Source organism: Periplaneta americana, chromosome 1, assembly GCF_040183065.1.
Source record: "Periplaneta americana isolate PAMFEO1 chromosome 1, P.americana_PAMFEO1_priV1, whole genome shotgun sequence".
Classification (NCBI taxonomy): Eukaryota; Metazoa; Arthropoda; class Insecta; order Blattodea; family Blattidae; genus Periplaneta; species Periplaneta americana.
The window spans coordinates 194,931,119-194,956,450 of record NC_091117.1 but is presented as its reverse complement, the minus strand read 5'-3'; the positions used below and the strand labels follow the sequence as shown (position 1 = coordinate 194,956,450).

The 25,332-nt window shown below is 35.4% G+C and overlaps 1 protein-coding gene across 5 annotated transcripts in view; it reads right to left on the bottom strand.

Annotated features, from left to right (window-relative positions):
* Positions 1-25,332, bottom strand: part of Sur (Sulfonylurea receptor) — a 177,600-nt gene that overhangs the window by 59,520 nt on the left and 92,748 nt on the right. For 4 of the 5 annotated variants that reach the window (XM_069834961.1, XM_069834953.1, XM_069834968.1 and 1 more), the window contains exons 4-10: positions 23,157-23,402; positions 21,012-21,338; positions 17,496-17,768; positions 15,424-15,561; positions 13,441-13,603; positions 4,385-4,563; positions 2,383-2,523 (exon numbers count right to left, since the gene is read on the bottom strand). In XM_069834961.1, the coding sequence (XP_069691062.1) occupies positions 2,383-2,523; positions 4,385-4,563; positions 13,441-13,603; positions 15,424-15,561; positions 17,496-17,768; positions 21,012-21,338; positions 23,157-23,402 (1,467 nt within the window). The remainder of the gene's footprint in view (positions 1-2,382; positions 2,524-4,384; positions 4,564-13,440; positions 13,604-15,423; positions 15,562-17,495; positions 17,769-21,011; positions 21,339-23,156; positions 23,403-25,332) is intronic. The other variant, XM_069834978.1, reaches the window with a different exon arrangement.

Genomic DNA, 25,332 nt, shown 5'->3' with positions numbered 1-25,332 from the left:
TCCACAGGTGTGGACTCGGTCATATTATATTGACGAGATATTTGCTTCTTTTTCTGTTTAAATATTACATATCTATGCTGAGAAGGAATTAAAACTATAGCTTCTTATGAACCGCGCTACAGATCTTGAAACATTTTCGTCTATTCAACAACTGTAGGCCTATAATATATATATATATATATATATATATATAGTCCACACCTGTGGAGTAACGGTCAGCGCGTCTGGCCGCGAAACCAGGTGGTCCGGGTTCGAATCCCGGTCGGGGCAAGTTACCTGGTTGAGGTTTTTTCCGGGGTTTTCCCCTCAACCCAATACGAGCAAATGCTGGGTAACTTTCGATGCTGGACCCCGGACTCATTTCACCGGCATTATCACCTTCATTTCATTCAGACGCTAAATAACCTAGATGTTGATACAGCGTCGTAAAATAACCCAATAAAATAATATATATATATATATATATATATATATATATATATATATATATATATATATATATATATATAAATGAATGATGAATCCGACATCGCCGCCTTATAAAACGATCTTAACATTACTGAAACCTGGAAGACAGAAAATAAAATGAAAATCAATGTCAGTAAAAGTAAGTCAATATCCTTTTGTAGAACGCATAAAGAAATTTGTCTCGGATATCAGCTGAATGGTACATCGGTGCCACAAGTGAACACTTGTAAATACCTAGGTATATATTTAAGTAACAAACTGGGTTGGGAGGAACAAGTCACTAATACCACAAGGAAAGCCTGGAAAGCACTACATTTCTCTATGCGTATTCTGAAGAAATCTAACCGAAAGTCAAAAGAATTAGCGTACAAAACCCTTGTTCGTCCAATTATGGAATATGGAGCAGTAGGTTGGGATCCGTACAGACAAAACCAAATCGATTCAATAGAAAAGGTCCAACGCAAGGCAGCAAAACATGTCAAAATGAGAAGGGGACATGGTGAAGAGATAGTAAAAGACTTAGGGTGGGAACTTCTCAAATCAAGGCGATGAAAAACCAGACTCACCACATTGTTTAAGGCACAAATGGGACACAAAGCATGATCGATATCAATGCTAGATTAGCAACACCATCATATTTAGGAAGGGCTGATCATATTAGGAAGTTTAAATGTAGAAAACAAAGAACGGATGTGGCAAAATTTTCCTTTGTTAACCGCACAATAGTAGACTGGAACAGCTTACCTGCGGCAATCTTTCAGGGTAGTCCTCTTAAAATCAATACATTCAAGGAAAGGTTGAGAAGATTAGACTGAAAATGTAATTGGAGGTGCAGTGTAATTATTTAAGTTATGTCATGTAACTAATTGAGCTGATATATAATTAATTAAGTTGATATGTAATTAATTAAGATGATATGTAATTTAGTTGATATGTAAATAAATTAAGGTGATATGTAATTAATTAAGATGATATGTAATTAAGTTGGTATGTAATTGATTAAGGTGATATGTAATTATTTAAATTGGTAATAGTTGAGTGAAATAGAAGTACTTATAAGTTAGATTTACTTTTGCTTATCGTAGGCGTTATTATAGAATAGTTTTTATTTATAGTCCTAGGTTTATTGCATTTACTATTTAAAGATTTACGTTTATTTTATTTCATTTCATTTACGTTTATTTATTTTATTTCATGTAATTGTAATTATTGTATATTATATATCACTGCCACCGGGTGTATACCCAATTGTAGTGTTAATAAATAAATAAATAAATAAATAAATAAATAAATAAATAAATAAATAAATAAATAAATAAATAAATACGTACATACATACATACATACATACATACATACATACATACATACATACATACATACATACATACATACATACATACATACATACATACATACATACATACATACATTACAACTTTATTATGTCCTTCACTGTTCATCTGTCAGAATTTGATGAACTCCAAGAATTAAATAACATTCAATACCATGCCATGGTCAGTTGTGATTATTGTGCAATTTTATTACTGCTATGAACAAACGGACTGTTATGCTTGCTGTAAAATAAAATTTACACGTATGATGTGACATCTATTAGGAATTTTAGCCATTATTCTACATAGACCTTCTTAGCGTAAATTTTTAAAAGTAAATCAATTTCAGTTCTGCCTATGAAAGTAGCTGAGAGCAGATCAATTCAATTATCGGTAAAGAGAATTCCTATGCTGACCGGTCCCACTTCACTCCTTACTGCTTAACTTCCTCGGGCCAGGTGCTCCGCATTACCGTCATTAAGCCGACGGAACATTACTAGCTGGGATCTGTCTGCATAGGAACTCTCTGTACAAGCTCGTCCTTAATACAAAATAATAAATGTGATTAAATTATAAAAACCTCAGAGTAGTTCTCTAAGACGGCTACGATGGTCTTATCAAGTTCCTCAGTTTCTGGCTGCTCATCTATGTCTGAGGAAGCTAGAAAGGCACTACAAGTTTCTGGAAGTTCCAGGAAATTCTCAAGGCGGCGAGTGCTGACCTGCATTCAACAAACAAAAATATATAATATATTATATAACATTTTGTATACACATACATACATGTACAGGGACATCATTTTATTTTTACTTCAACTTTTATTGTACCTGACTTTTTGAATGTACTTCACTCCCACCCCTTCTACTAACGAAGTTCCAACTGTCCTCGACACAGAACCAAGGCCGCAGTACTGAGTTAGTGATTATAGTACGTTTCGGAAATATGTTCGCGTTTTCCAGTGACGAAAACTTCCAATATTGAATCATATATTCGCACAGGTACTGTCGTCCGTTTGCCTACGTTGCATCCCGATTTCCCCCACCTGCTTCTGCTCGTTCCACTGTAAAGACTAGTGGCTGAGCTTTCTTAGCTCTTTTCTGAAAACATTAATTTCTGTTAGGAATTAATTGGACGTCTACGCAATATTATGCAACTGTTTAAAATAACTTAAATAAAAGAGTCTCGTTAAGTAATTAACTATCACGTGATCCCCCCTTTCTACGATCCTGCGACATATCCACTCGGATGGACAGTAGATAGCATGTCCGAGTAATTTTATCTGTGCGGCTCGGGCAGAAGTGAAGACTGAATTTACAGTACGTAAGGTACTCTTTTATAGAGTAGGTACAGAATTATTTCAACATGAGTTACTAGTACGAAGGACGAAACTGGTAATTGGAATTAGTTGCAATAGTCTATAGTGCGATAATAGGCACAAAAGAACTGAAGCCTGTATCGAAATGAACTGCCACCATTTTCAAAATTGTGTTTAAATATCCATATTATGATTATTTTTCATTTTAACTTAATTCTCTATATCGTACGCTAATGTGCTGTAGACAGTATAATATACACTGTATAATGAATACGTTCGCATGGATAACTCAGTTCGTGAGTAAAAACACTTATTGTTAACACTGTACTGTATTTTGATTAAACAAAACCTAATGAAAATTATCACACTCAAAATCGCGATATTTCCTACTTTACGTAAATAGATGAACTACTTTTCTTCCCTCCTATACCTAGTAAAGTGATTTGTTTGTATTTTACGCCAGTATCATCTAACTCTAGTCGTGGAAGGAGGTAGCAAACGGTGTTTCCGGTTCTCAATCATTAATCCAAAGGTATAGCCAGGTTAATATTAAAAATATTAGTAAAAATAAAATGATGTCCCTGTAGTTAATATCATGCCTTATTAATGCGGCACAATAATATTTAAGGCATAATGTATTACATACTTCAATTTCTTCCGCCTATTCCACAAAAATATAATATTGACGGGTTTACAGGACAATATTACTACAGGGTGTCCATAAAGTTTGGAATCATAGGACATAATACACATACATACATATTAACATTGAAGAATGTGTTCCACATGTCTGCCACCATTTTCAACACACGTCCTCATACGTTTTGCACAATTTCTTTGAATTGTCTTCAACATACGTGGGTTAAGAGCAGCACATGCAGCAATAATTCTTTGACGGAGATGTTCCACATCCCGAATTTTCAATTCAATACGAGTTGTAGAATTCTGTTTCTGATGAAATGTGATAAAGTCAGCACAATAGGTGGATTAATCATGATAATCAAGATAGTAACTATGTAAATTCCAGCTTATTTGAGCACTAATATAGTTTATTTTTACATGTGCAATTTTTGACACATTCTCGCATTTTTAGAATTGTATTAATTTCGAACCTATTTTACAATATAGCTATTTTCTACACGAGAAATCTTAATCTTACTCATCTAGCATATTTTTTTACGGTGAATTGGCAACACTGACTATTGAAAACCCATTCGCATTTCTGTGGAGAAAAAAAAACATGATTGCAGTTAATGAGCTGTTATACCATTGCATTAATGATGATTGGCACGGTGATAGGAAAGATGAACAGTGGCACTGTTAATTGGTTGAACAGTGCCAGACCAGAAAATACATTCTCTGGCGTAAGAGGTTTCTCTTCAAGCAGGAAATATACACCAAATGTCACCAGTGTCACCAGAACTGAGGAGGCATGGGTCAAGAATGCTGAAACAAAAGCAAATAAATTTCATTAGTAGTAGCCTCTACGCACGGCAGAAGTGGTGCTTCTTAACCCATATATGCCCAGAATAATGTTTTGTTTTCAAATTTAATAAAATTGAATTCCTGAGTGCATTAGCATTTATGAACGTAGAATTTTCAGAAATTTTTATTATCGCATTTCTAGTTCTTGAGATATGATGTGTTGCGAAAACGCATCACCGGGCACATAGGGTATCAATTATTACTCACATTGTGTTTTTAATATGGTGAGTTATTAATTAAACAAGACGACATATTTTGACCTAACCTATTCTATTACCATGCACAGAATGTATTTTACATGATCTGAGATGTTATTTCTGAAAATTAAATTCTTGAAATTCTTGAAATATTTAACACTGGAATCAACAAGATGAAAAGCTTTCATTTTATCTCATTATTTCTGAAAAAAAAAAGAAATTCTTGGAAATATTTAACATTGAAAGCAACAACATGAAAAATTAACATTTTACATCATTAGAGACATTATTTTTGAAAATTAAATTCTTTGCAAGCAACACCTTGAAAAGTTTATATTATTTACATCGTTAGAAATTCTTGGAAGCATTTATCATGGAAAGCAACGTCACATTTTAGACATGGTTTAGTTGTCTGAGATTTACAAACAGCACACCTTGTTCTCTTCTGCTGAGTGACTATAATATGGCTCCTTTCATCAAATCGAACACTTGGTGCTACTCTGCTGACAGACTAGGTCTTGACTTCGGTGTTCCATATTGTCTCTGATAGCCCATTGCGATACTTCTACGAAATGACAGAAGATCCACGTTTTCCATATGACTGACTGTAGAGAAGCGATGTGTTTTGCACACTGACACCTAACCCCCACAAAAAAAATACCACCATCACATTTTGGAACGTATATTTTTTCGATAGGTACTCACATTTTGATCCATGCGATCAGTTCCACCCATATTTATATTGTAATTTGTGATGGCTGCTGGTTGAGAAATTGCCACATTCTTTTTCTGAGAGCTGGAATTTCTTTGAACGTTACTCACTGGCAGTACACTGTCACAGTTTGACACAACAGTCACAACAGAATTGTCATTCCAGCGGCATATCAGTAATTTAGAACCTTCATCGTACTGCATATAAAAGGAACCGAACCTCTCTGTTTTCTTCATATCAGCCAGATTTGTTAGTGGATACTTCTGTCCCTGTAAGGCCCATGCCTATTTCTGTGAATCTATCTACAACGTTCAGTGCATTTCTCTAAATGAGGAAAATGAAAATTATGCATACAGTAGGCAACACTGTGAGAGAATAAATCCAGTATTGACGAGGCTATGATACTTTATTTTGGAAGACATGGACTAAAACAATTTATTCTAGGAAAGCCAATTAGGTTTGGCTACAAAGTTCACCTTCTCACATAAGTTCATCTAGAAAGGGCCTCAGCTTAGACAACCTATCGCTCTTGTCAAGTTGTGTGTTGCCATTTAGATGAAGGTTTCTCATTATTTCATCAAATCTATTGCGTCTCATAGCTCTGACTATTGATTAATTTCTTGTGTCACTCCTCTCTTCCAGTATATTCGATGGCTTGCGACTTTAGTATATCCACTTACAAGAAGAATCCCAAGGAATGTTTTGAAATCATTTGGGGAAAAACTAAATTTATCCCTGCCTTCCTGCACCGCATAAGCAACACTTTGGTTTACAATATCAAGTACAAAATTTTCATGGAAAAATAGCCTAATTGAAAAATATCAATTGGCAATAAGTTCTTTTCATGTTGGGATTCGACTCACAATTTTCAATTTCCTCATTTACTTTTCTTTTCAGTTAACAGTAACTTGGTAAATCACTCTTTTTCCATTTTCTTACAATAGTCTCTTTATCTCCTGACAGGCTCTGATATTTCACGTATTTCTGCACCTTCTGGCATCTATTCATTCTGTGCCTGATTTTATATTATTACCGGTATATATTTTTCCATATACTGAGGACCACTATCCCTTCAGTCCCCAGTTGATGACAATTTAGATTATTTATCTTTCCATCGAAGTCCTCGTCAGCACTGTCTTCATCGATATCACTTCTAGCTTCCGGTGGAGATATGAAAATATCTATAAAATCTGCCTGAATTTTTCGTTCTCTTCCATGATTGTCATTATTTCATGTACACTCAGACCCCTTGAATATAAAACATGAAAAGAATACCTATTTCATGCGAAAAATCGAATTCCATATGTAAATATACACAATTATTTCACTAATCTCAGAAAGACAGTTTTGATATTCCATGTGCCCGGTGTTGCGAAAACGCAACACCAACATTCAGGCCCACATTACAGAAGTAACGTTTCATGCAATATTCAGCTACTTTTACAAGAAGTATCCTAAGAGACTTTAGATTGTAATATATACAAGGAAAGGTATAATAATATTATAAAAATAAACAAAAATTACATTCCTTTATGACAAACTGCAGATATTTCAACATTTGTAATAATCACTTCTTTCCTTCTCAAGTATTGCGCCATCAATGAATCAGTTACCAAATGTTTTCAATAAACCAGGTCTACCAATATCAGTATAATAGATAATAAGTGCCATAAACTTAAAAAATACTAAAAACCATATTTCACACACGTTTAATAGCAAAGAAGTAAAATGTTGCGAAAACGCATCACCGGGATAATATGGGTAAGCTGTAAATGTGTAGTTGTTGTTGTCAACTGTCCGAAGACAGGTCTGAACCTCACAAGTGATACCAACAAGGCACCACAGTAGTAATCTTCTTAAATGTTAGTGTAATGACACGATAAATTATGATTAAATTTAATACTTACAATAGGCCTACTTAATGCAAACTTACTTACTTACAAATGGCTTTTAAGGAACCCGAAGGTTCATTGCCGCCCTCACATAAGCCCGCCATCGGTCCCTATCCTGTGCAAGATTAATCCAGTCTCTATCATCATATACCACCTCCCTCAAATCCATTTTAATTTTATCCTCCCATCTACGTCTCGGCCTCCCCAAAGGTCTTTTTCCCTCCGGCCTCCCAACTAACACTCTATATGCATTTCTGGATTCGCCCATACGTGCTACATGCCCTGCCCATCTCAAACGTCTGGATTTAATGTTCCTAATTATGTCAGGTGAAGAATACAATGCGTGCAGTTCTGCGTTGTGTAACTTTCTCCATTCTCCTGTAACTTCATCCCGCTCAGCCCCAAATATTTTCCTAAGCACCTTATTCTCAAACACCCTTAACCTATGTTCCTCTCTCAGAGTGAGAGTCCAAGTTTCACAACCATATAGAACAACCGGTAATATAACTGTTTTATAAATTGTAACTTTCAGATTTTTTGACAGCAGACTAGATGATAAAAGCTTCTCAACCGAATAATAACACGCATTTCCCATATTTATTCTGAGTTTAATTTGCTCCTGAGTGTCATTTGAGGGTAGCTGCGAATATATTGAATAAGCAGTCGTGGACAGCCGATAAGGGGTGGTCCTCCAGCTTGGGGGTTGGGCGAAGGGCTAACAACCCATCACCGTAAAAAAACAGCTTGTTACGAATCCCTACAATAAGCCTCGGAATAGAGAGAGCCTACACGTAACTACTAGTGACAATGGAGTTAGGCCTACTTAATACTCTTCAAAATTTACAGATGAAACAATTGGTTTTATGTTAGCTAAAATAAAATATAGAAAGTTGAAGCTTCAATATTTTGCAGGGTACGTAGTTTATCCATCTCAATACGACTCAGTGGCGTACGCGGAATTTTGTGAAGGAGGGGGTCATTTTTTAAATTGTTTACACTTTACATTATCGGTATTTAACATTTTGTGTATTATTATTAAAGGCTGTGTGATGCATCTTGTCTCACTGTGAAAAGAGAGAGAAAGGAGATAGTCTTACTTCGTCTGTATTGTTATGGCGATGGGAGAGTGGAGCGATGCTGTCCATCCATCCAGTGGCGGAAGGGACTAGTTGATACATTCTGTAGCGCAAAATAAAATAACAAAATACCTCTCTTCGTACTGTGTAGTTCCGTCACTGAACTTGTCTTTCAAGAAATTGAGTTCCGGCAGCCTGTACAATAACAAGATTTTGAAAGGAATCCTGAAAATTTACAACCCTCCTATAATCTCCACCCTCATTTGAAGGGACTTGGTTTTATTGCTATTGAGACAAGATAAACATTACCAGGTATAATATTATTATTATTATTATTATTATTATTATTATTATTATCATCATCATCATTATCATCATTACTACAACTATTATTGTTATTATTTTTATCATCATCATCATCATCACCTTAGTTTTCACAGGGGTACGTGAAACTACTGGTTGTTCATTTCAAAGTGTGTCATGACGTCACTGTTGGTGAGTTAGCGATTTGAAGCGAGTTTCAGCTTTTATGTCAGAGAAGTTGCCTATTAATCAAGGCGTTCAGTCAAACTTGAGAACGCGTACGGTATAACTTGAACGTGTCGTAGCAAAAGATGGCGGTCTGTACGGTGTGTGTGCTACCATAACCTCTTTCGAACTGTGTTTTGCGCGGGCAAGTCGTACGCAGGGTATTTGTTATCATCGGTTGCGTATGGCAACATTCCACAACACAAATCAAATACTCCGTGTCCATGTTGACCGTCGAAGTTAATGTCAACAAATACTGTACGTAAGTAATCGTCTTAACCCTCTCCCCATATCCCGACAGTAAGAAAAAAAATCACCTCAGTACTGTTTACAAACAGTTAACATTCCTGCCACTACCGGAGTTACGGTACGTATCGGTAAGTAATCTTATGAATGAACGCCGTACTTGCTAGGCAACTTCTCTGGCACATAGGTAATACGCCTCTGCGGAAGTGTAGGAAGATTGAATTCTCTAGGCTCATCGGCTAGCCACATGACGACATACAGCGAGCCATGACACACTTTGAACTGAACACGCAGTAGTTTTGGGGAAAACGTTCACAACAACATCGTCACACTACGGCTGCGAAGAAACATTTGCCAATGTGAAATTTTTACTAACCTTGGAGAATCACTATACGACTTTCTGATAAAAAAAATTGTAAAGTTGAACTTTGCGGCAACTTGGACATATAAAAAAATTCGGAACGATAATGTGAAGTGTGTGTATCTAATGCCTACCCACTTCACTTGCGTGATTCGGGTTCCGCATATTGAGGATAGATGGCAGGACTTTGACCCATTTTCAATTTGTACACCACTTCGGCCGGCCTCGCTGTACATGATGTGTATCTGTGAAGAGTTATGTCATGTACTAGTGTGAGTGTATGTGTAAGTGTTCTTGTAAGTGTGGTGTATGGAGTGAGTGGTGGTGATGAAGATGAGGAAGGGAGAAGGGGAAACCCGATGCCGGCATGTAACCTACTCCTGCCGAATAGCACCGACGGGGCCGTCAGGCTTAACGTTCCCGTCCGACGGACGAATCACTATCAACGCTGACATATGCCTTCTCTACTTATGCACTGCGGAGAGATTAAGGATTTAACCCAGCCATATTGGTGCGCAACTTAGTGATTAGAAGTTGTGCACTGCCACCTCTCCTGGTCCTGAGGTAGAAATTTTACATGAAAATTTCTGACTCCGCCGGGAATCGAACCCGGACCGACTAGTCTGGAGGTAGACGTGCTGCCACAGAGCTAACTCGGCGGACATAATGTGAAGTTTATATTAAAAATAAGAACTGTCAAATGTACAGAACGTCAAACGAACGTTTCACAATAAAAACAGAACTCAAATTAACGAACTCCTCTTGCTATATAGCCAATGCACAACGGTTCGTATCCATTATTAGCTTACATAATAACCTGGAAATCCCCACCATCAAATGAGATATCACTTCTTACAATATTTTCTTTATCAGCAACGACTCAACTTATATCCAAATTCTCTGGCCATCAACTTACATACTTACTTACTTACAAATGGCTTTTAAGGAACCCGAAGGTTCATTGCCGCCCTCACATAAGCCCGCCATCGATCCCTATCCTGTGCAAGATTAATCCAGTCTCTATCATCATACCCCACCTCCCTCAAATCCATTTTAATATTATCCTCCCATCTACGTCTCGGCCTCCCTAAAGGTCTTTTTCCCTCCGGTCTCCCAACTAACACTCTAAATGCATTTCTGGATTCGCCCATACGTGCTACATGCCCTGCCCATCTCAAACGTCTGGATTTTAAGTTCCTAATTATGTCAGGTGAAGAATACAATGCGTGCAGTTCTGTGTTGTGTAACTTTCTCCATTCTCCTGTAACTTCATCCCGCTTAGCCCCAAATATTTTCCTAAGCACCTTATTCTCAAACACCCTTAACCTATGTTCCTCTCTCAGAGTGAGAGTCCAAGGCCATCAACTTACAAGACAATAATAATTCGGACTTAACTTAAATACAAATAAATCACAGACTATCTTATTTTCGAATAAGATATTAATCCTCGATATTAATAAGCTGAACCTTCCTCCTGAGACTCTGAATAAAGCGATCATTTCATTCAGTTCAACTGTAAAAAACCTGGGAGTTCATTTTGAATCTAACCTTACCTGGGACACGCATATCAAACACACATGCAAGAAAGTATTTTCTACTCTTCATTCATTAAAAAGATTGTACCACTATCCAGCTAAATTAAAGCAGACGCTTGTACAGACTCTTATTATGTCTCATTTCGATTATTGTGACGCTTTATTCAGTGATCTCAGGGTGGATTTATCCCAGAAACTGCAACGTGTCCATAATGCGTGTGTTCGTTTCATTTGTAATGTCCGCTACTGCGATCACATTTCGCCTTCTTTCGATAAATTATTGAGGCTCAGGTTAAATGAGAGGAGAAAGTTACATTCCCTTTCTCTCTATACCGAATTTTGCACACCTCTACTCCCTCTTACTTATCTGTCCGATTTCACAGTCTTTCTCGGTATCATAACTTAAATACTCGGTCACAATATGATAACACGCTAGAAATACCACTGCACACATCATCTCTTTATTCTTCATCTTTCACTGTTGCTACGTCTCGTCACTGGAATTCTCTGCCGCCTGAAGTCAAGGGCTGCCGAACTTTAATTTCCATTAAATGTAAATTAGAAAAATATCTTATGATAAGTTGCCAGACCTAACGCTTTGCAAATATTTAATGGAATGTGTTCCACTGTATTTATTTTTATTTTTTTGTTTCTTATTTTTATTATCTAAATCGTGTTTATTTATCACTTAACGCCAATATGTATCCCACTGTGTTGTTTTTTTATTATTAATCTATTTTTTGTGTAAATTTTATTCAATTGTCGGTTTCTGGTTTAATTATGTAAATCCTACTTAATTGTAATCTAATACTAATATGTATACTAATGTGTTTTTTTTATTTTTACTGTGTACATTTTTTTATTGAATTATCGGCTTCTGTTTTTATGTGATTCGTATTTGATTCTAACAACATTAATATGTATTTCACTATGTTTACTTTTATTTTATGAGGTAAATTTTATGTAACTACCTCTTTTGATCTCATTATGTACCTAAATTGTATCAGTATGTAATTACTTAATTCCGATCCAGTTTTATGTTCAACTGTGTAAGCAAGTTTTAATCCTGGTTGAGTGTAAGAGAAGGCCTTACAGGCTTAACTCTTCCAGGTTAAATAAAGCCATTATTATTATTATTATTATTATTATTATTATTATTATTATTATTATTATTATTATTATTATTATTATTATTATAAAGAAATTTACCGCCTGGAACGCCATCACATTCTTGACTTGATATTCGTTTTATGTACGAGGGTTATTTCATTTCGTAAATAATGCACAGCTTGACAGAACTGTGAAGTGGATGACAACAATATTGATAACGACGGCTATGATAAAAATGATTTAATATCCAATTACTTACTCATTGAAATAGGGGCAAAAATGTATTTCATCACCTACCCTGTTCAACATATACTTGGAGGATGTAGTGAAGAATTGTTTTCAGAACATGGGAGGAGTGATAGTAGGAGGAAGAAGAATAAAGTTTATAAGATTTGCTGATGATATGGTGTTGTTAGCAGAAGAAGAGACGATACTAAGGGATATGTTACTGGAGCTAAAAGGCAGCTGTGAACAGTATGGGATGAAGATAAATGCAAATAAGACGAAGATCATGGTTATCTGAAGAAAAATAAAGAAGATAAACGTGCGACTACTAAATCAGGCAGTAGAACAAGAGGACAGCTTCAAATACTTGGGATGTACTATAAGTAATAACATGAGCTGCTGCCAAGAAGTCAAAAGGAGGATAGCAATGGCAATTGCAGAGGAAGGGTTTAACAGAAAAAGGAGCGTCTTCTGTGGACCTCTGAAAAAAAAAGAACTAAGAAAGAGACTAGTGAAGTACTTTGTGTGAAGTGTGGTATTGTATGGGGCAGAAACGTGGACATTACGACGAAGTGAAGAGAAACGACTAGAAGCATTTTAAATGCGGATATGGAGAAGAATGGAGCGTGTGAAATGGACAGACACAATAAGAAATGCAGCTGTATGGGAAAGAGTGGGTGAAGAAAGATTGATGCTGAAATTGATCAGGAAGAGAAAAAGGAATTGGTTGGGTCACTGGCTGAGAAGAAACTGCCTACTGAAGAATGCACTGGAAGGAATGATGAACGGGAAAAGAGTTCGCGGCAGAAGATATCAGATGATAGACGACACTGAGATAATATATGGATCATATGCGGAGACTAAGAGGAAGGCAGAAAATAGAAAAGATCGGAGAATGCTGAGTTTTCAGTGAAAGACCTGCCCTTGGGCAGAACACTGTTTATGTATGTACTTACTCATTAATGCCCAATATAAGGAGTCTTTATCCAGTAGTTTGAGCTCTTTGGCACGTGTTTGTAAGATACGTTGTCCATACAAGAATTCCCAACCATACAATTTCAGCAAACGGATTCCTTGTAATACTTCATTCATTCTGCTCAGTCGTTCATCACTCGCGTTCTGCAATGATTCAAGACGTACAATCTCATTACCATAAAGCATATTGAGGCAGTGGATGGAACAGCAATGAGAAAAAGGGGTTCGACCTCTAGCGAATAATTTACTAATGTTCAGTTTTCTTAGAGTAAGTCATTCTTGTCATAAATTTAATTTCATCATTGACTTCACCTTGTTCTTGCTGTACCACTTATACTGAATGATGTAATAACGTTGTTATACTTAGCAGAAAAGAACAAAAGCCAATAATAATGCATCATTTTACATCAAAGTCCTTGTCTGCATGGTTACAATGACGAATTAACATAAAGACGTAAAAATAATAATAAATATTGTATAGCATTGTAATGCATTGTAGAAGACTGCAAACCACGAGATGTAGGGCCTACTGTAAGAGCTGACGAGATGATTCGTGGCCAATATGGAGCCGTGTCCTTGAGCCGTGAAGTACAATCGCGGAAGATGTTACTGTTCGACCTGAAAACATTACTTCGAATTCTATGTCAGAGAGAATAAAGACTTGACTTTCCCTCCGGGCACTCGAATTACACATATGTTGTGTTGTATAGTATAAAAATACATAATTATTTATGTATAGAAATAAATCAAACTGTTGCAACTAGCGAATGTTTTCTTAGAGGTTGTTAGTAGCTAACTCTGCGCTTATCTGTATCCAATAGCAGCATTCTCTTCCATCTGCAGCTTAAACGAAATACCGTTTTCCTCCTGCACGTCACCACTCCATCATGGATCAACTATACAACTTCCTACAGTACAGTATGCGCATATATCTCGCTCATCATCGAGTTTGTCTCGTTGACCATGTGCAGGGACTTCCTTTTATACAATGTGGGAAGTCGCAGACCCATTTAGTAAAAATCTTATCATGGTTACATTTATTTTGCACGTTAAACGTGTTTAAAACAATCTAACAGCTCTCTGAATATGAAATAAGTTTTCTAATTCTGATCACCAGGAATATGCGAGCATATGAAATTCATCGTCAGATACAGTACGTGAATAGTAGGCTACATCTATAATGAAAATGCTGTGGATGATGACATTGTTAAATAGTGCTACCAAGCGTTCAGTCGTATCCGCGAAATACAGTACTAAACGTCTTACGTCATTCTTGACAAACGCAAAGAGCATGTACCATCAGACCTGCTAACCTACGAGAGATGAAATGCGGGAGATGGGAATTTAGTAGGCAGTAGGGGATAACAATAACAACAACAACAACAACAATAATAATAATAATAATAATAATAATAATAATAATAATAATAATAATGATAGTGATAATAATAATATTAATAATAATATTAATAACAATAATAACAGTGATAATAATAATATTAATAATAATAATAATAATAATAATAATAATAATAATAATAATATTAATAATAATAATAATAATAATAATAATAATAATATTAATAATAATAATAATAATAATAATAATATTAATAATAATAATAATAATAATAATAATAATAATAATAATAGCACTGGGACGGAAACATAACATTAAACACGAAAGTTATGCGATCATCACTAAATCCCGGAGATTATCATATCAGTGCGGAAAGCAGTGGCTAATTGCGACTTAGGTATTACGCATGGAAGTTGGTAGGTCTGTAATAAGTGCAAACTGTTCGCAACAAACCTGCAGCAGCGACCTGCTTCCGTACGGCACGTCCCTTGGCGGCCTCACAGTAACTTAAATCAACACACATGACGGATAAACTAACAAGATTACTTCTGAGACGTCCCAGTAAATATCTCTTAAATGTCAGTAAAATATTAAGTTCACTCACTGTGATGGCTTTAGAATTTGTAGACATCTTCTTGCCAATTAGGAACTGCAGTGGAGTCATTGTGAGAATGCAAAAGGCAGCCCCGATAATGGCACTTGTTCCGAGTTTCTGGAAGAGCAAGTACATGAGCAAGCCTATCTGCAACATAAAGCAGACAATACAACTATTTAAAATAACTTTATCTTATCTTTAAATCAAAATGTATACACTTCATTGACTTAAATGCAACAAAATCTAGAAAGTAAAATAAGGTGGTGTTGTGTAAATGATTACATGCATCTGCAACAAAGCTATCTACACATGCTGGGTTACTTTTTGACTCTACTGGTACATATACAGAGTGTCCCATTTATCTTGTGCACCTATTATAACTTTTTTGTTTGGATAGGTATTGGAATTTTTATTTTTGAAGGTTATGTTAGAACGAGGAGCTAACATGAGTGTGGAGATTTGGTGTATGTAACTACATTATGGTACAAGATACACGTGATGTCATCAATTTTTCAAATAGCACTAGATACTTTAATCATGTTACATTGATTACACACATTAAGACGAGTTCAAAAATGTATCACAATGCCACCTTCCTAATCAATAACAACAACAAAACGAAACAAAAACGTACTTCCAATGTAATAATGTTATTCTTTGAGAGTCACAAAAGATGTTCCAAATGGTGGCCACTCACATTAATGCATATTCGAAGGCGTTCCCCGAAAGACCGTATGACTGTCCGGCATGTTGCTGGCTGAATGGACACACAAGCCTGTCAAATGCGCTGTTGCATGTCGTCTGGTGTTGTCAGAATGTTCTGATACACATTGTCCTGCACAGTTCCTCACAGGAAGAAGTCGAGTGGTGACAGGTCCGGAGAACGTGGAGGCCACTGTACGTGGATTGTAGCGTCGACAGTTGTTGTGGTTTGTTTACATGTTAGGACAGCAAACACAACACACAACGTGTACGGACGTCAGTCGTCTTTCGTTTTGTGTAAGTTAATGCACAAGATGAATGGGGCACCACAACAAACGGCACATTCTGATGGCATTCATTTTGCATTTTGTTGTTATTGATTGGGAAGGTGACATTGTGATACATTTTTGAACTCGTCTTAATGTGTGTAATCAATGTAACGTGATTAAAGTACGTAGCGATATTTTAAAAATTGATGACGTCACGTGTATCTTGTAAGTTACCATAATGTAGTTACATTCACCAAATCTCTACACTCATGTTAGCCCCTCGTTCTAACATAACGTTCAAAAACAAACATTCCAATACCTATCCAAACAAAAAAGTTATAATAGTTACAAGATAAATAGGACACCCTGTATATATATATATAAAATTGGCGTCATACATCCAAGCGTCCTCATCTAAGAGATACGCGCCGAATTTCCTGAAGTTCTAATTGCCATTCTAGGCGTTAAGGCTGGTTTGTAATAGACCGGGAACGGAAACGACAACGAGAACGAAAACGGAAATAATGTTAAAATAAATGTATTTATGGAAGCATTCACAATTAACTATTGCGAATGCTCACATTTAAATACATTTATTTTAACATTATTTCCGTTCTCGTTGTTTCCGTTCCCGGTTTATTGTGAACCAGCCTTTACCCTCAGTGCACGAAGGGAAGCGAAACACATAGCAGCGTGATGATTAATGGAGCAATTGTGTGCTGCTGGTAGGGGAAATGGGATTAACCCACAAAAATCTACCATCAAACACAATCGATCTTTTTCCGCCACAAATTCCACATGGAGTCAAACCTGGGTTAGCAGCGTGAAAAGACAACATTCTAGGCCTAGGCGTTCGGCTAACAGTGTAACAATAGTACACAGAAGAATTTTCGAGTTCGATTTTCGCTAGACACATCTACATATTGAATTGCAATTACGTATAGTACTCCTACTAACTTTTAAGATACTAGCCTAATGTTGAAGCATCTGCGTGTTAAAAGCCGAATGTTCCAAGTTAATAATAATAATAATAATAATAATAATAATAATAATAATAATAATAATAATAATAATAATAATAAAATTAAACGGTAAGTAAATAATTCTTACCTTAAGAGGTATAGCCCAAACGTAGTGACCAATCCAAAAGAAGGACATGACATTGTAAGCATCTTCAGACATGAGATTAGTGATGGTTCCCATGTCCGTAGATAAGACAGTCTTATTCTGCCCCGGAGCACACCCATTTTGAACTGGTGTCCTGAGGCTTGGTAAATTATGCCCTTTATTTATACCTTCTTCCTCATGACGGGATGTCAGATCCTCTCTATGGTCGTCTATGTTCCATACACATAGCCGCAGTGCTTTGTCATACACCATCGCCTGAGGAACAATTAACACTCATTGTAATCCTAATAACTTATTAGAATTTATTATTATAAATTTCATAGTCATTAAAATAAATGCTATTAAACAATTAAAAATAACAAATCATATAGAGAAAGATTCATAACTGACTATAAAATAATATTTTCATACTTTTAATATATCAATTACATATTTTAAATATAAATTTTCGAGAAGGTGGGCACGAAGTACTTCCCCCCGTTGGTATTGCTAGGGTTAATAATCGAACGAAGTCTTATATGACATCACGATGCTCACAATGATAATAATGGAATGAAGTACACTTGGTCAAAATGAAAGTGGTCAGCGTCTGATAGATTAAGTTCGAATCGGGTATTTCCATGAGCGCTCGGGACAGCCAGGCTTTGTTCAAAAGATTGCGTATATTATTGCAGTAGTTATAATGGGGTAAACAACTATTATTCACTAAAATCTTCCGAGAAAATAATTCAATTCATATACGAGATTTAAAACAGACACATCGTTCAGTGTTTAAACAGTGAATATTGTAACACAAACACTATATACTGTATAACAGGTTCTCAAGTGGAGTACGACCAATGCTCGTTACAATGCCATTCTGACTATAGTAAAATTCTTAGCGTAGTTGGTAGATCGTTAGCTAAGAATTTCTGACCTTACAAGTTCAAATCTTCGTGGAATTACTAAACTTTTTTCTGTTGCCTTTTCAGTGAAAATATAACAAGTTTTCGTCATTTTTTATCCTTACAAGTTGGAATACTTCTCGCTTTATTATTTTTTTCGTTTTAATAGAAATTTTTTACGCTAGCTGGAAGAAACAATAAAGACGACAATTAGGGAGTTTTATATTAAAAGCTGTGTTAATTATTTTATTAATCCCTGCTGCTTTGCACTCTATTGCCTAAAAAACATTCAGTAAATATGTTGACGGTTAAATAATTGGCAATAATTAATTTGCAAGTTGTGCTACAGGGGATATGATTATTATACTAATCTAAATCCGTGATCATCAAACGTAGTAATTGTAAAGAAGAAGAAAAACAATAATTCTGATAACAAAATGTATCCTGATTTCATGGAATTATAACCACAAATTTTCACCAATTTTGTAATTATCTGTAAGTAACATGAACTAACAAAAGCAAAATTATTTTATTATATTACACTAAAAGGAGTTGTAAAAGATAAAAGAAAGGACAAAACAAAAAATTCACTGCGGAGATTCGAAGCACGCTGCGAAGGCAGCCTAAATCAGCGCCTTGTGTTATGGAGTTAACTAAAGCGGGGCACGGAGGTTTACGATAGTGAACTGCGCGTCACCCGAAGGGACTTAGAAAATTTTCACTGCTCAAGAGACCGGCCACTTTCATTTTGACCAAGTGTACAGCGACATCAAAAACTTTTTTCTGACATTTTTATAGTACCTTGTTTTTTTTTTTACTATACCATGCAGGCTTTGCTTAATGGTAAGTTTTAGTTGCCATGGTGATATTTTACACTGCATAAGTACAATTAGAGCATAGTTAAAAATGCAAGGAAAAAGTTTTTGTGGAGATCGTGCGTATTTGCTTGGTTTCCGCACAAAACCAATCCGCGGAAAGTCTAAAATCCCACATTCAGTATTCCCAACCTAACACACATAACAATTTCCCTCTTCTTACCGCTTAAGTGACATATTGATTTTACTGCTTTAGGCTTTTAACATATTATTTTTAGAGACGTTCAATATAGTAATAATTATAAATTGGAGACTTACCACTGGAATTTCACCTAAATTGCACTGTTAATTATTGTTTTTAAATATTTGCAAAAATTAAGTAAACTCTACAACTCCACTAAAGTTACTGCATTCGTGATGCAAATAACATTATGGAAGCCGTGAAAAAATCAACAAACTTGCCGATGTTATTACTGCAATATGTTATATAAATAATATTGTTAAAATATTAAAATGAAAAATAAATCATTACATAACCTTACCGTTTGTTTTAAGTTCGCATTTATAGACTGGGGGGGAAAAAGACAGACGCATATCACGGCCTGCTGGAGTATAGTAAACACAGAAAACATTTTAAAGCAACAATGTTGAAGATAGATATTTTTGTTTTGCAAATTTGCCGTCATTGGACAGAAACCAAGATGGAGATTTCATTGCAACTTATTAGAAATTCTTCTTTCTGGTATGTAATAAACGATCTTCGCACAAAATAATGTACGATACACGAGCGGTATGTTTTCTTTCAATTCTCGGAAATTAAAACAGCTCAACTACGTTTCGCTTTTTCAAACTTTTCCTCGAACATGAAAACTTCAACACACCGCTCTTGTAACGCATATTACTATTCCCTTACATTTTTACTGTACCTTGTTTTTTTGACTATACCATGCAGGCTTTGCTTAATCGTAAGTTTTAGTTGCCATGGTAATATTTTACACTGCATAGGTACAATTAGAGCATAGTTAAAAATGCAAGGAAATAATAAGATGCGTTACAAGAGCGGTATGTTGACGTTTTCATGTTCTCGGAAATTAAAAAAGCTCAACTACGTTTCGCTTTTTCAATCTTTTCCTCGAACATGAAAACAAACATACCGCTCGTGTATCGTACATTATTTTGTGTGAAGATCATTTATTACATATCTGAAAGAGGAATTTCTAATTAGTTGCAATGAAATCTCCATCTTGGTTTTTGTTCAATGACGGCAACTTTGGAAAACAAATATATTTATCTTCAACATTGTTCCTATAAAATGTTTTCTGTGTTTACTATACTCCAGCAGGCCATGATATACGTCTGTCTTTTTTTTTCCCCAGTCTATAAATGCGAACTTAAAACAAACGGTAAGGTTAGGCCTATGTAATGATTTAGAGTTTACTTAATTTTTGCAAATATTTAAAAACAATAATTAACAGTGCAATTTAGGTGAAATTGCAGTGGTAAGTTTCCAATTTATACTTATTACTATATTGAACGTCTTTAAAAATAATATGTTAAAAGCCTAAAGCAGTAAAATGAATATGACGCTTAAGCGGTAAGAATAAGGAAATTGTTATGTGTGTTACGTTGGGAATACTGAATGTGGTATTTCACACTTACCGCGTATTGGTTTTGTGCGGAAAGCAAGCAAATACGCACGATCTCGCACAAAAGTTTTTGATGTCACTTTATATTGTTAGTGCGAAGAATATCATAATGAACTTCCTACACGTGCTCAAATCTGGAACACACTATATTACCTGCAGCGCCACCTTCAGGTGAATGCCTTCAACATTGACGAGGTGCGTGGAACTCTGTGAGAAGGTACCTTGAGCCAGAGCAGCCACGAATATAATGGTACCCATTATGTATCCGTTGTGCAGGAACTCGAACATGGTGGGGAAGTCCATCTCCTCGTCAGTGGTACTTGCAGATACATGGCTAATTACTATCGCAATTCCAAGCGGACCCACGAAACCCACGCAGTCACCCATCAGCTTGAAGAGCCCACCCAGAGCAAACATCTTCCAACAACTCCGAAAATAGCAACGCCATAGCGATACCTTGTTACTTCTTCCTTCTGCAACCTGCAACACAATGAATTACTTCACTACTAATTCATTTATATAGGTCTATTTATTTTCTACCATATATTTACTTAAGATATGAGACGTCCTCACACACACCATATTGGGTATGTCTGCCGAGTCTGATGTTGAAGGTGAATAGGGATTTGACCAACATGGCGCAGTGGAAGATTAGAGGCAAACTGAAATTGTGATTTGTAACGAAGTGTTCTCGTTGTTTGCTTTGTTCATTATAATAAAAATATAAAGTGTAAAGTGCGAAATGATATTTTTTTATTGTTCATATTATACAAAAAATTATTGTAAGTAAATTTTATGTGCAATCCGTCAGATTCTTAGCGAAGAAATTTCATGACATCTTCGTATATAAAAACTGTGATAAGTCAGAAAAATGCCGATACCATGAAGTAGTACGTTATGTATTATTTTAAATATTAAGTTAGTCCTTGTTATAATAAAAATTATTTGCACTGGCTATAAATAAATAAATGAATGAATGTATGAATGAATGAATAATTAAATAAATAAATAAATAAATAAATAAATAAATGAATAAATAAATAAATGGATAAATAAATAAATAAATAAACGAACGAATAAATAAATGAATGAATGAATAAATAAATAAGTAAATAAATAAATAAATGGATAAGTAAATAAATAAATAAAAATAAATAAATAAATAAATAAAACTACGACCGGTGATCATGCTGGTAAGTTACATATTCAGCATACTATACAAGTCTATAATCTAAAACATGATCGTTATAATCTTTTTCACTTGACATGAAAATTGAATTTAGCTAGCAGTGATCGTAGAATTCAGGGCTTCTTCATCACGAGCAGACAGTGAATTCTGAATTATTTCCATAGCGTAGGTACAAGCATGAGTTTACTGTGTCCTGATATTGATATTATAGGACGAACCTTTAAGTAGTCATGCCCATTGTGTACGATTGTCCTATTATCACATATGGCTAATTTAATAATTACACAATTTAACTATAATATACAATATGTCTCTGTTTTCGAGGCAACAGTAACTCCAAAATGTCAATGATTACTTCTAGATCTATAATAAATTTTCGATTATATTCTCAAGATTTCTTATAGAAGAAGAAAAATGTAACGACTGTTTCATACTATAAATTATATCCTAAACAACGGTAAAAAATTGTACAAGAAAACATAGGATAAGAAATTAATATACACGGACAGAATTGAATAGAATCGGCAATCCAAAGAGTTCAAAAAGATAAATCCCATTGGATTTAGAGAATGTCAGATGAAAGTATTCCAAAAAAATTGTTGTTATTTATTTACCGTCTGGAAAACGAAACGATGGAAGGCCGACAAAACATTTGGCAGATGAGATGGAAAAGGTTACGATGAAGAAATGATATGAAATACGGAATATATTTAATGATCGTGTAATTAGTCAAGAATTGTGGTCGCTTAGATCCCAAGTTTAAAGCACTTTTTATTTATATCTATAATGTAAATTGAAAGATTCAGTGTATTTGAACAATCTACACAAGCTAGACAAATTAAGACACAACATCCTCGTTGAAATTTCCAAAATGACTAGACTGTAGCTTCGTGCAGTGTTCTTGGGAACATTTTTGCAGGATCCGATGCTTAAATATATTTTACAAGAATCGAGATTCTGCTTTAAGTTTGGTAGATTGGGAACTATTTTTATGTCCGAAAAACCCACCAGCAGTTCATCATACACAGTTATTCACTTTACAGGATGTAAAGTCGGAAGACAGAATTTACTTATAAAGTGCTTTGTATAGGCTAACTGTGCCACAATACCCGTTTCCGTTCACTGTTGTAGACACTCTCGAACTTCTTAAATTGTCGCTCAGTCTTTTCTTCTTCAGGAAGTTTCCCAAGGTCTTCCAGCTCAAGAGGATTGGTGTAGCCGACTCTTAGGAGTGGTGTGAGCCAGAAGAATGTTGCCTTCGAATACAAGTTGACAGTTGCATATTTGTAACTCTCTTGAGTCTCAGGACTATCGGTACTGCATGGAACCTCCCACTTCCATTTTCTGTTACATATCTGAAATCAGAGCATCGTGACACAAAAAGTTATTAACTCACCACTTTATTCAGTTTTCCAAATATATAGAACATTTAAATCACATTGAATAATACAAAAATTGAGATTTATTCTTTTTCATAACAATGTAGCTAATCTATACGTATTAGTCTTCTGTGGATTAGTGAAGATAGTGTTCGACATAAACTTAATATAAAAGTTTAAGTTCGTCATCGAACGAGATACAGAATTAAAATGAAGAGTCCACTGCAAGAATGATGGATGTCATTTGGAATACATTTTTCAGAAGAAGCAATTGAAAATTTGAAATGCTTAGCGCTCAAAGCTTAACTCTGATTTTCCGATCATTACTGGACAATGACTATCAGTGTTAATGCCATATAACTCTCTATGTACATTCTATATGTCTTAAGCTATGCACTGACAGTCTTGGTTCATTTTCGACAAGAAAGTGACATCCATCATTCTTACAGTGAACTCTTCAAATGGTAGTATATCGAAATGATAGCTGTCCACATCTTGGATTTAAAATAACCTAATGTTAAACGACTGAGGACTAGGATTATCCCTGATTTCCAGAGGCAGCGAATTCCAGTAGCGGGCTATGGCTATTGAGAAAGAACTTGAGTACAGAAATGTCTGATGATGTGATATTGATAGCAACAGATTGTGCTGTGAACGTTATTACGATTATGATGGGAAGCTAGGAGAGTAAACCGAGAGGCAAGGTAGTTGGGTGTGGATCATGTATAATTCGATATAGCAGGCAAAGAGAATGTACTAAACGTCTATCTTGCAAGCGGAGCCAGGAGAGTCGTAGAAAATATTCCGATATATGATCATGTCGGTGGATATTGAACATAAATCGAACGCAGAAATTATGTACCTACACGTTGAAGTTTTGACAGAGTTCAGTACTTAGGTCGCAGTAGTCAAAGTGAGGCACCACAAGGGTCTGTACTAGGATTTCTTTGAGTTTAGTAGGAAGGAAATTTTTCAGACGTTTGAAAGGATGCATGATAGAGGAAACTTTTCTACAAGTAGGTATATCTGATTTGCGTATTGCAGTTCATATTAAAGTCGAAATAGATGCCGAGATTTTTTACAGTTGCACTGAAAGGAATGAGTGTGTTTTTGAGAGAGAAAAAGACTGAAGGGTGTACTAAAAGAATGGCTTGGATTTTATCTGGATTAAGATTTAGCATAAATTTTATTTCCCAATTATTGAATGACAGAAGATTGTCAGTAGTTTTTCTTCTATAGTATATACGAAAATTGCTCTAAAACATAACCACATTTCTTGAAATTACGTACGAGTTGAATACGTTTTCAACAAAGTACGATTTCGATTTTGAATATTTCGTACAGTGTGAACAGACAAGTACTAACATCGACGCTCAAATAATCGCTTCCCTGTTCAGACGCAGTTTACAGTAAATCGTCTCACATCTTGCTTCCTGTGACAAGTGACAGTCACAGAGCGGACTTGTGCGTTTGCAGTCGCTGTATACAATTTGTGCGAAGGTGGAAATCCTGTATTCAGTGTTAATAAAAATAATTATTTTACGCCTTTTGATACATCGTGTGCAAATGGAACATTCAGAGGCGCTGTACCTTTGAAGTGAAATGGGGTTTATGTATATTTATACCAACTGAGATAGTCGTAATCTTCCTAGGAATGAATGTCTTCCGTCATGTTTGAGAGAGGAATTTACCATCCGACTAGGAATATGGCTACTTTCTAATGTTAATTATTTTTACATATTTAAAAGGCCCTTAGGTTCGATCACTGATTCATAATTCTGGTAGATGATAACAGGATGGATATGGATGTCCTAGTGCAGCCGTGTTACTTCAATATTATTTGGTTGACGTCACGTGTGTAATATTTAATCATAAGTATATTACGTTATATACGATATTTGAATAG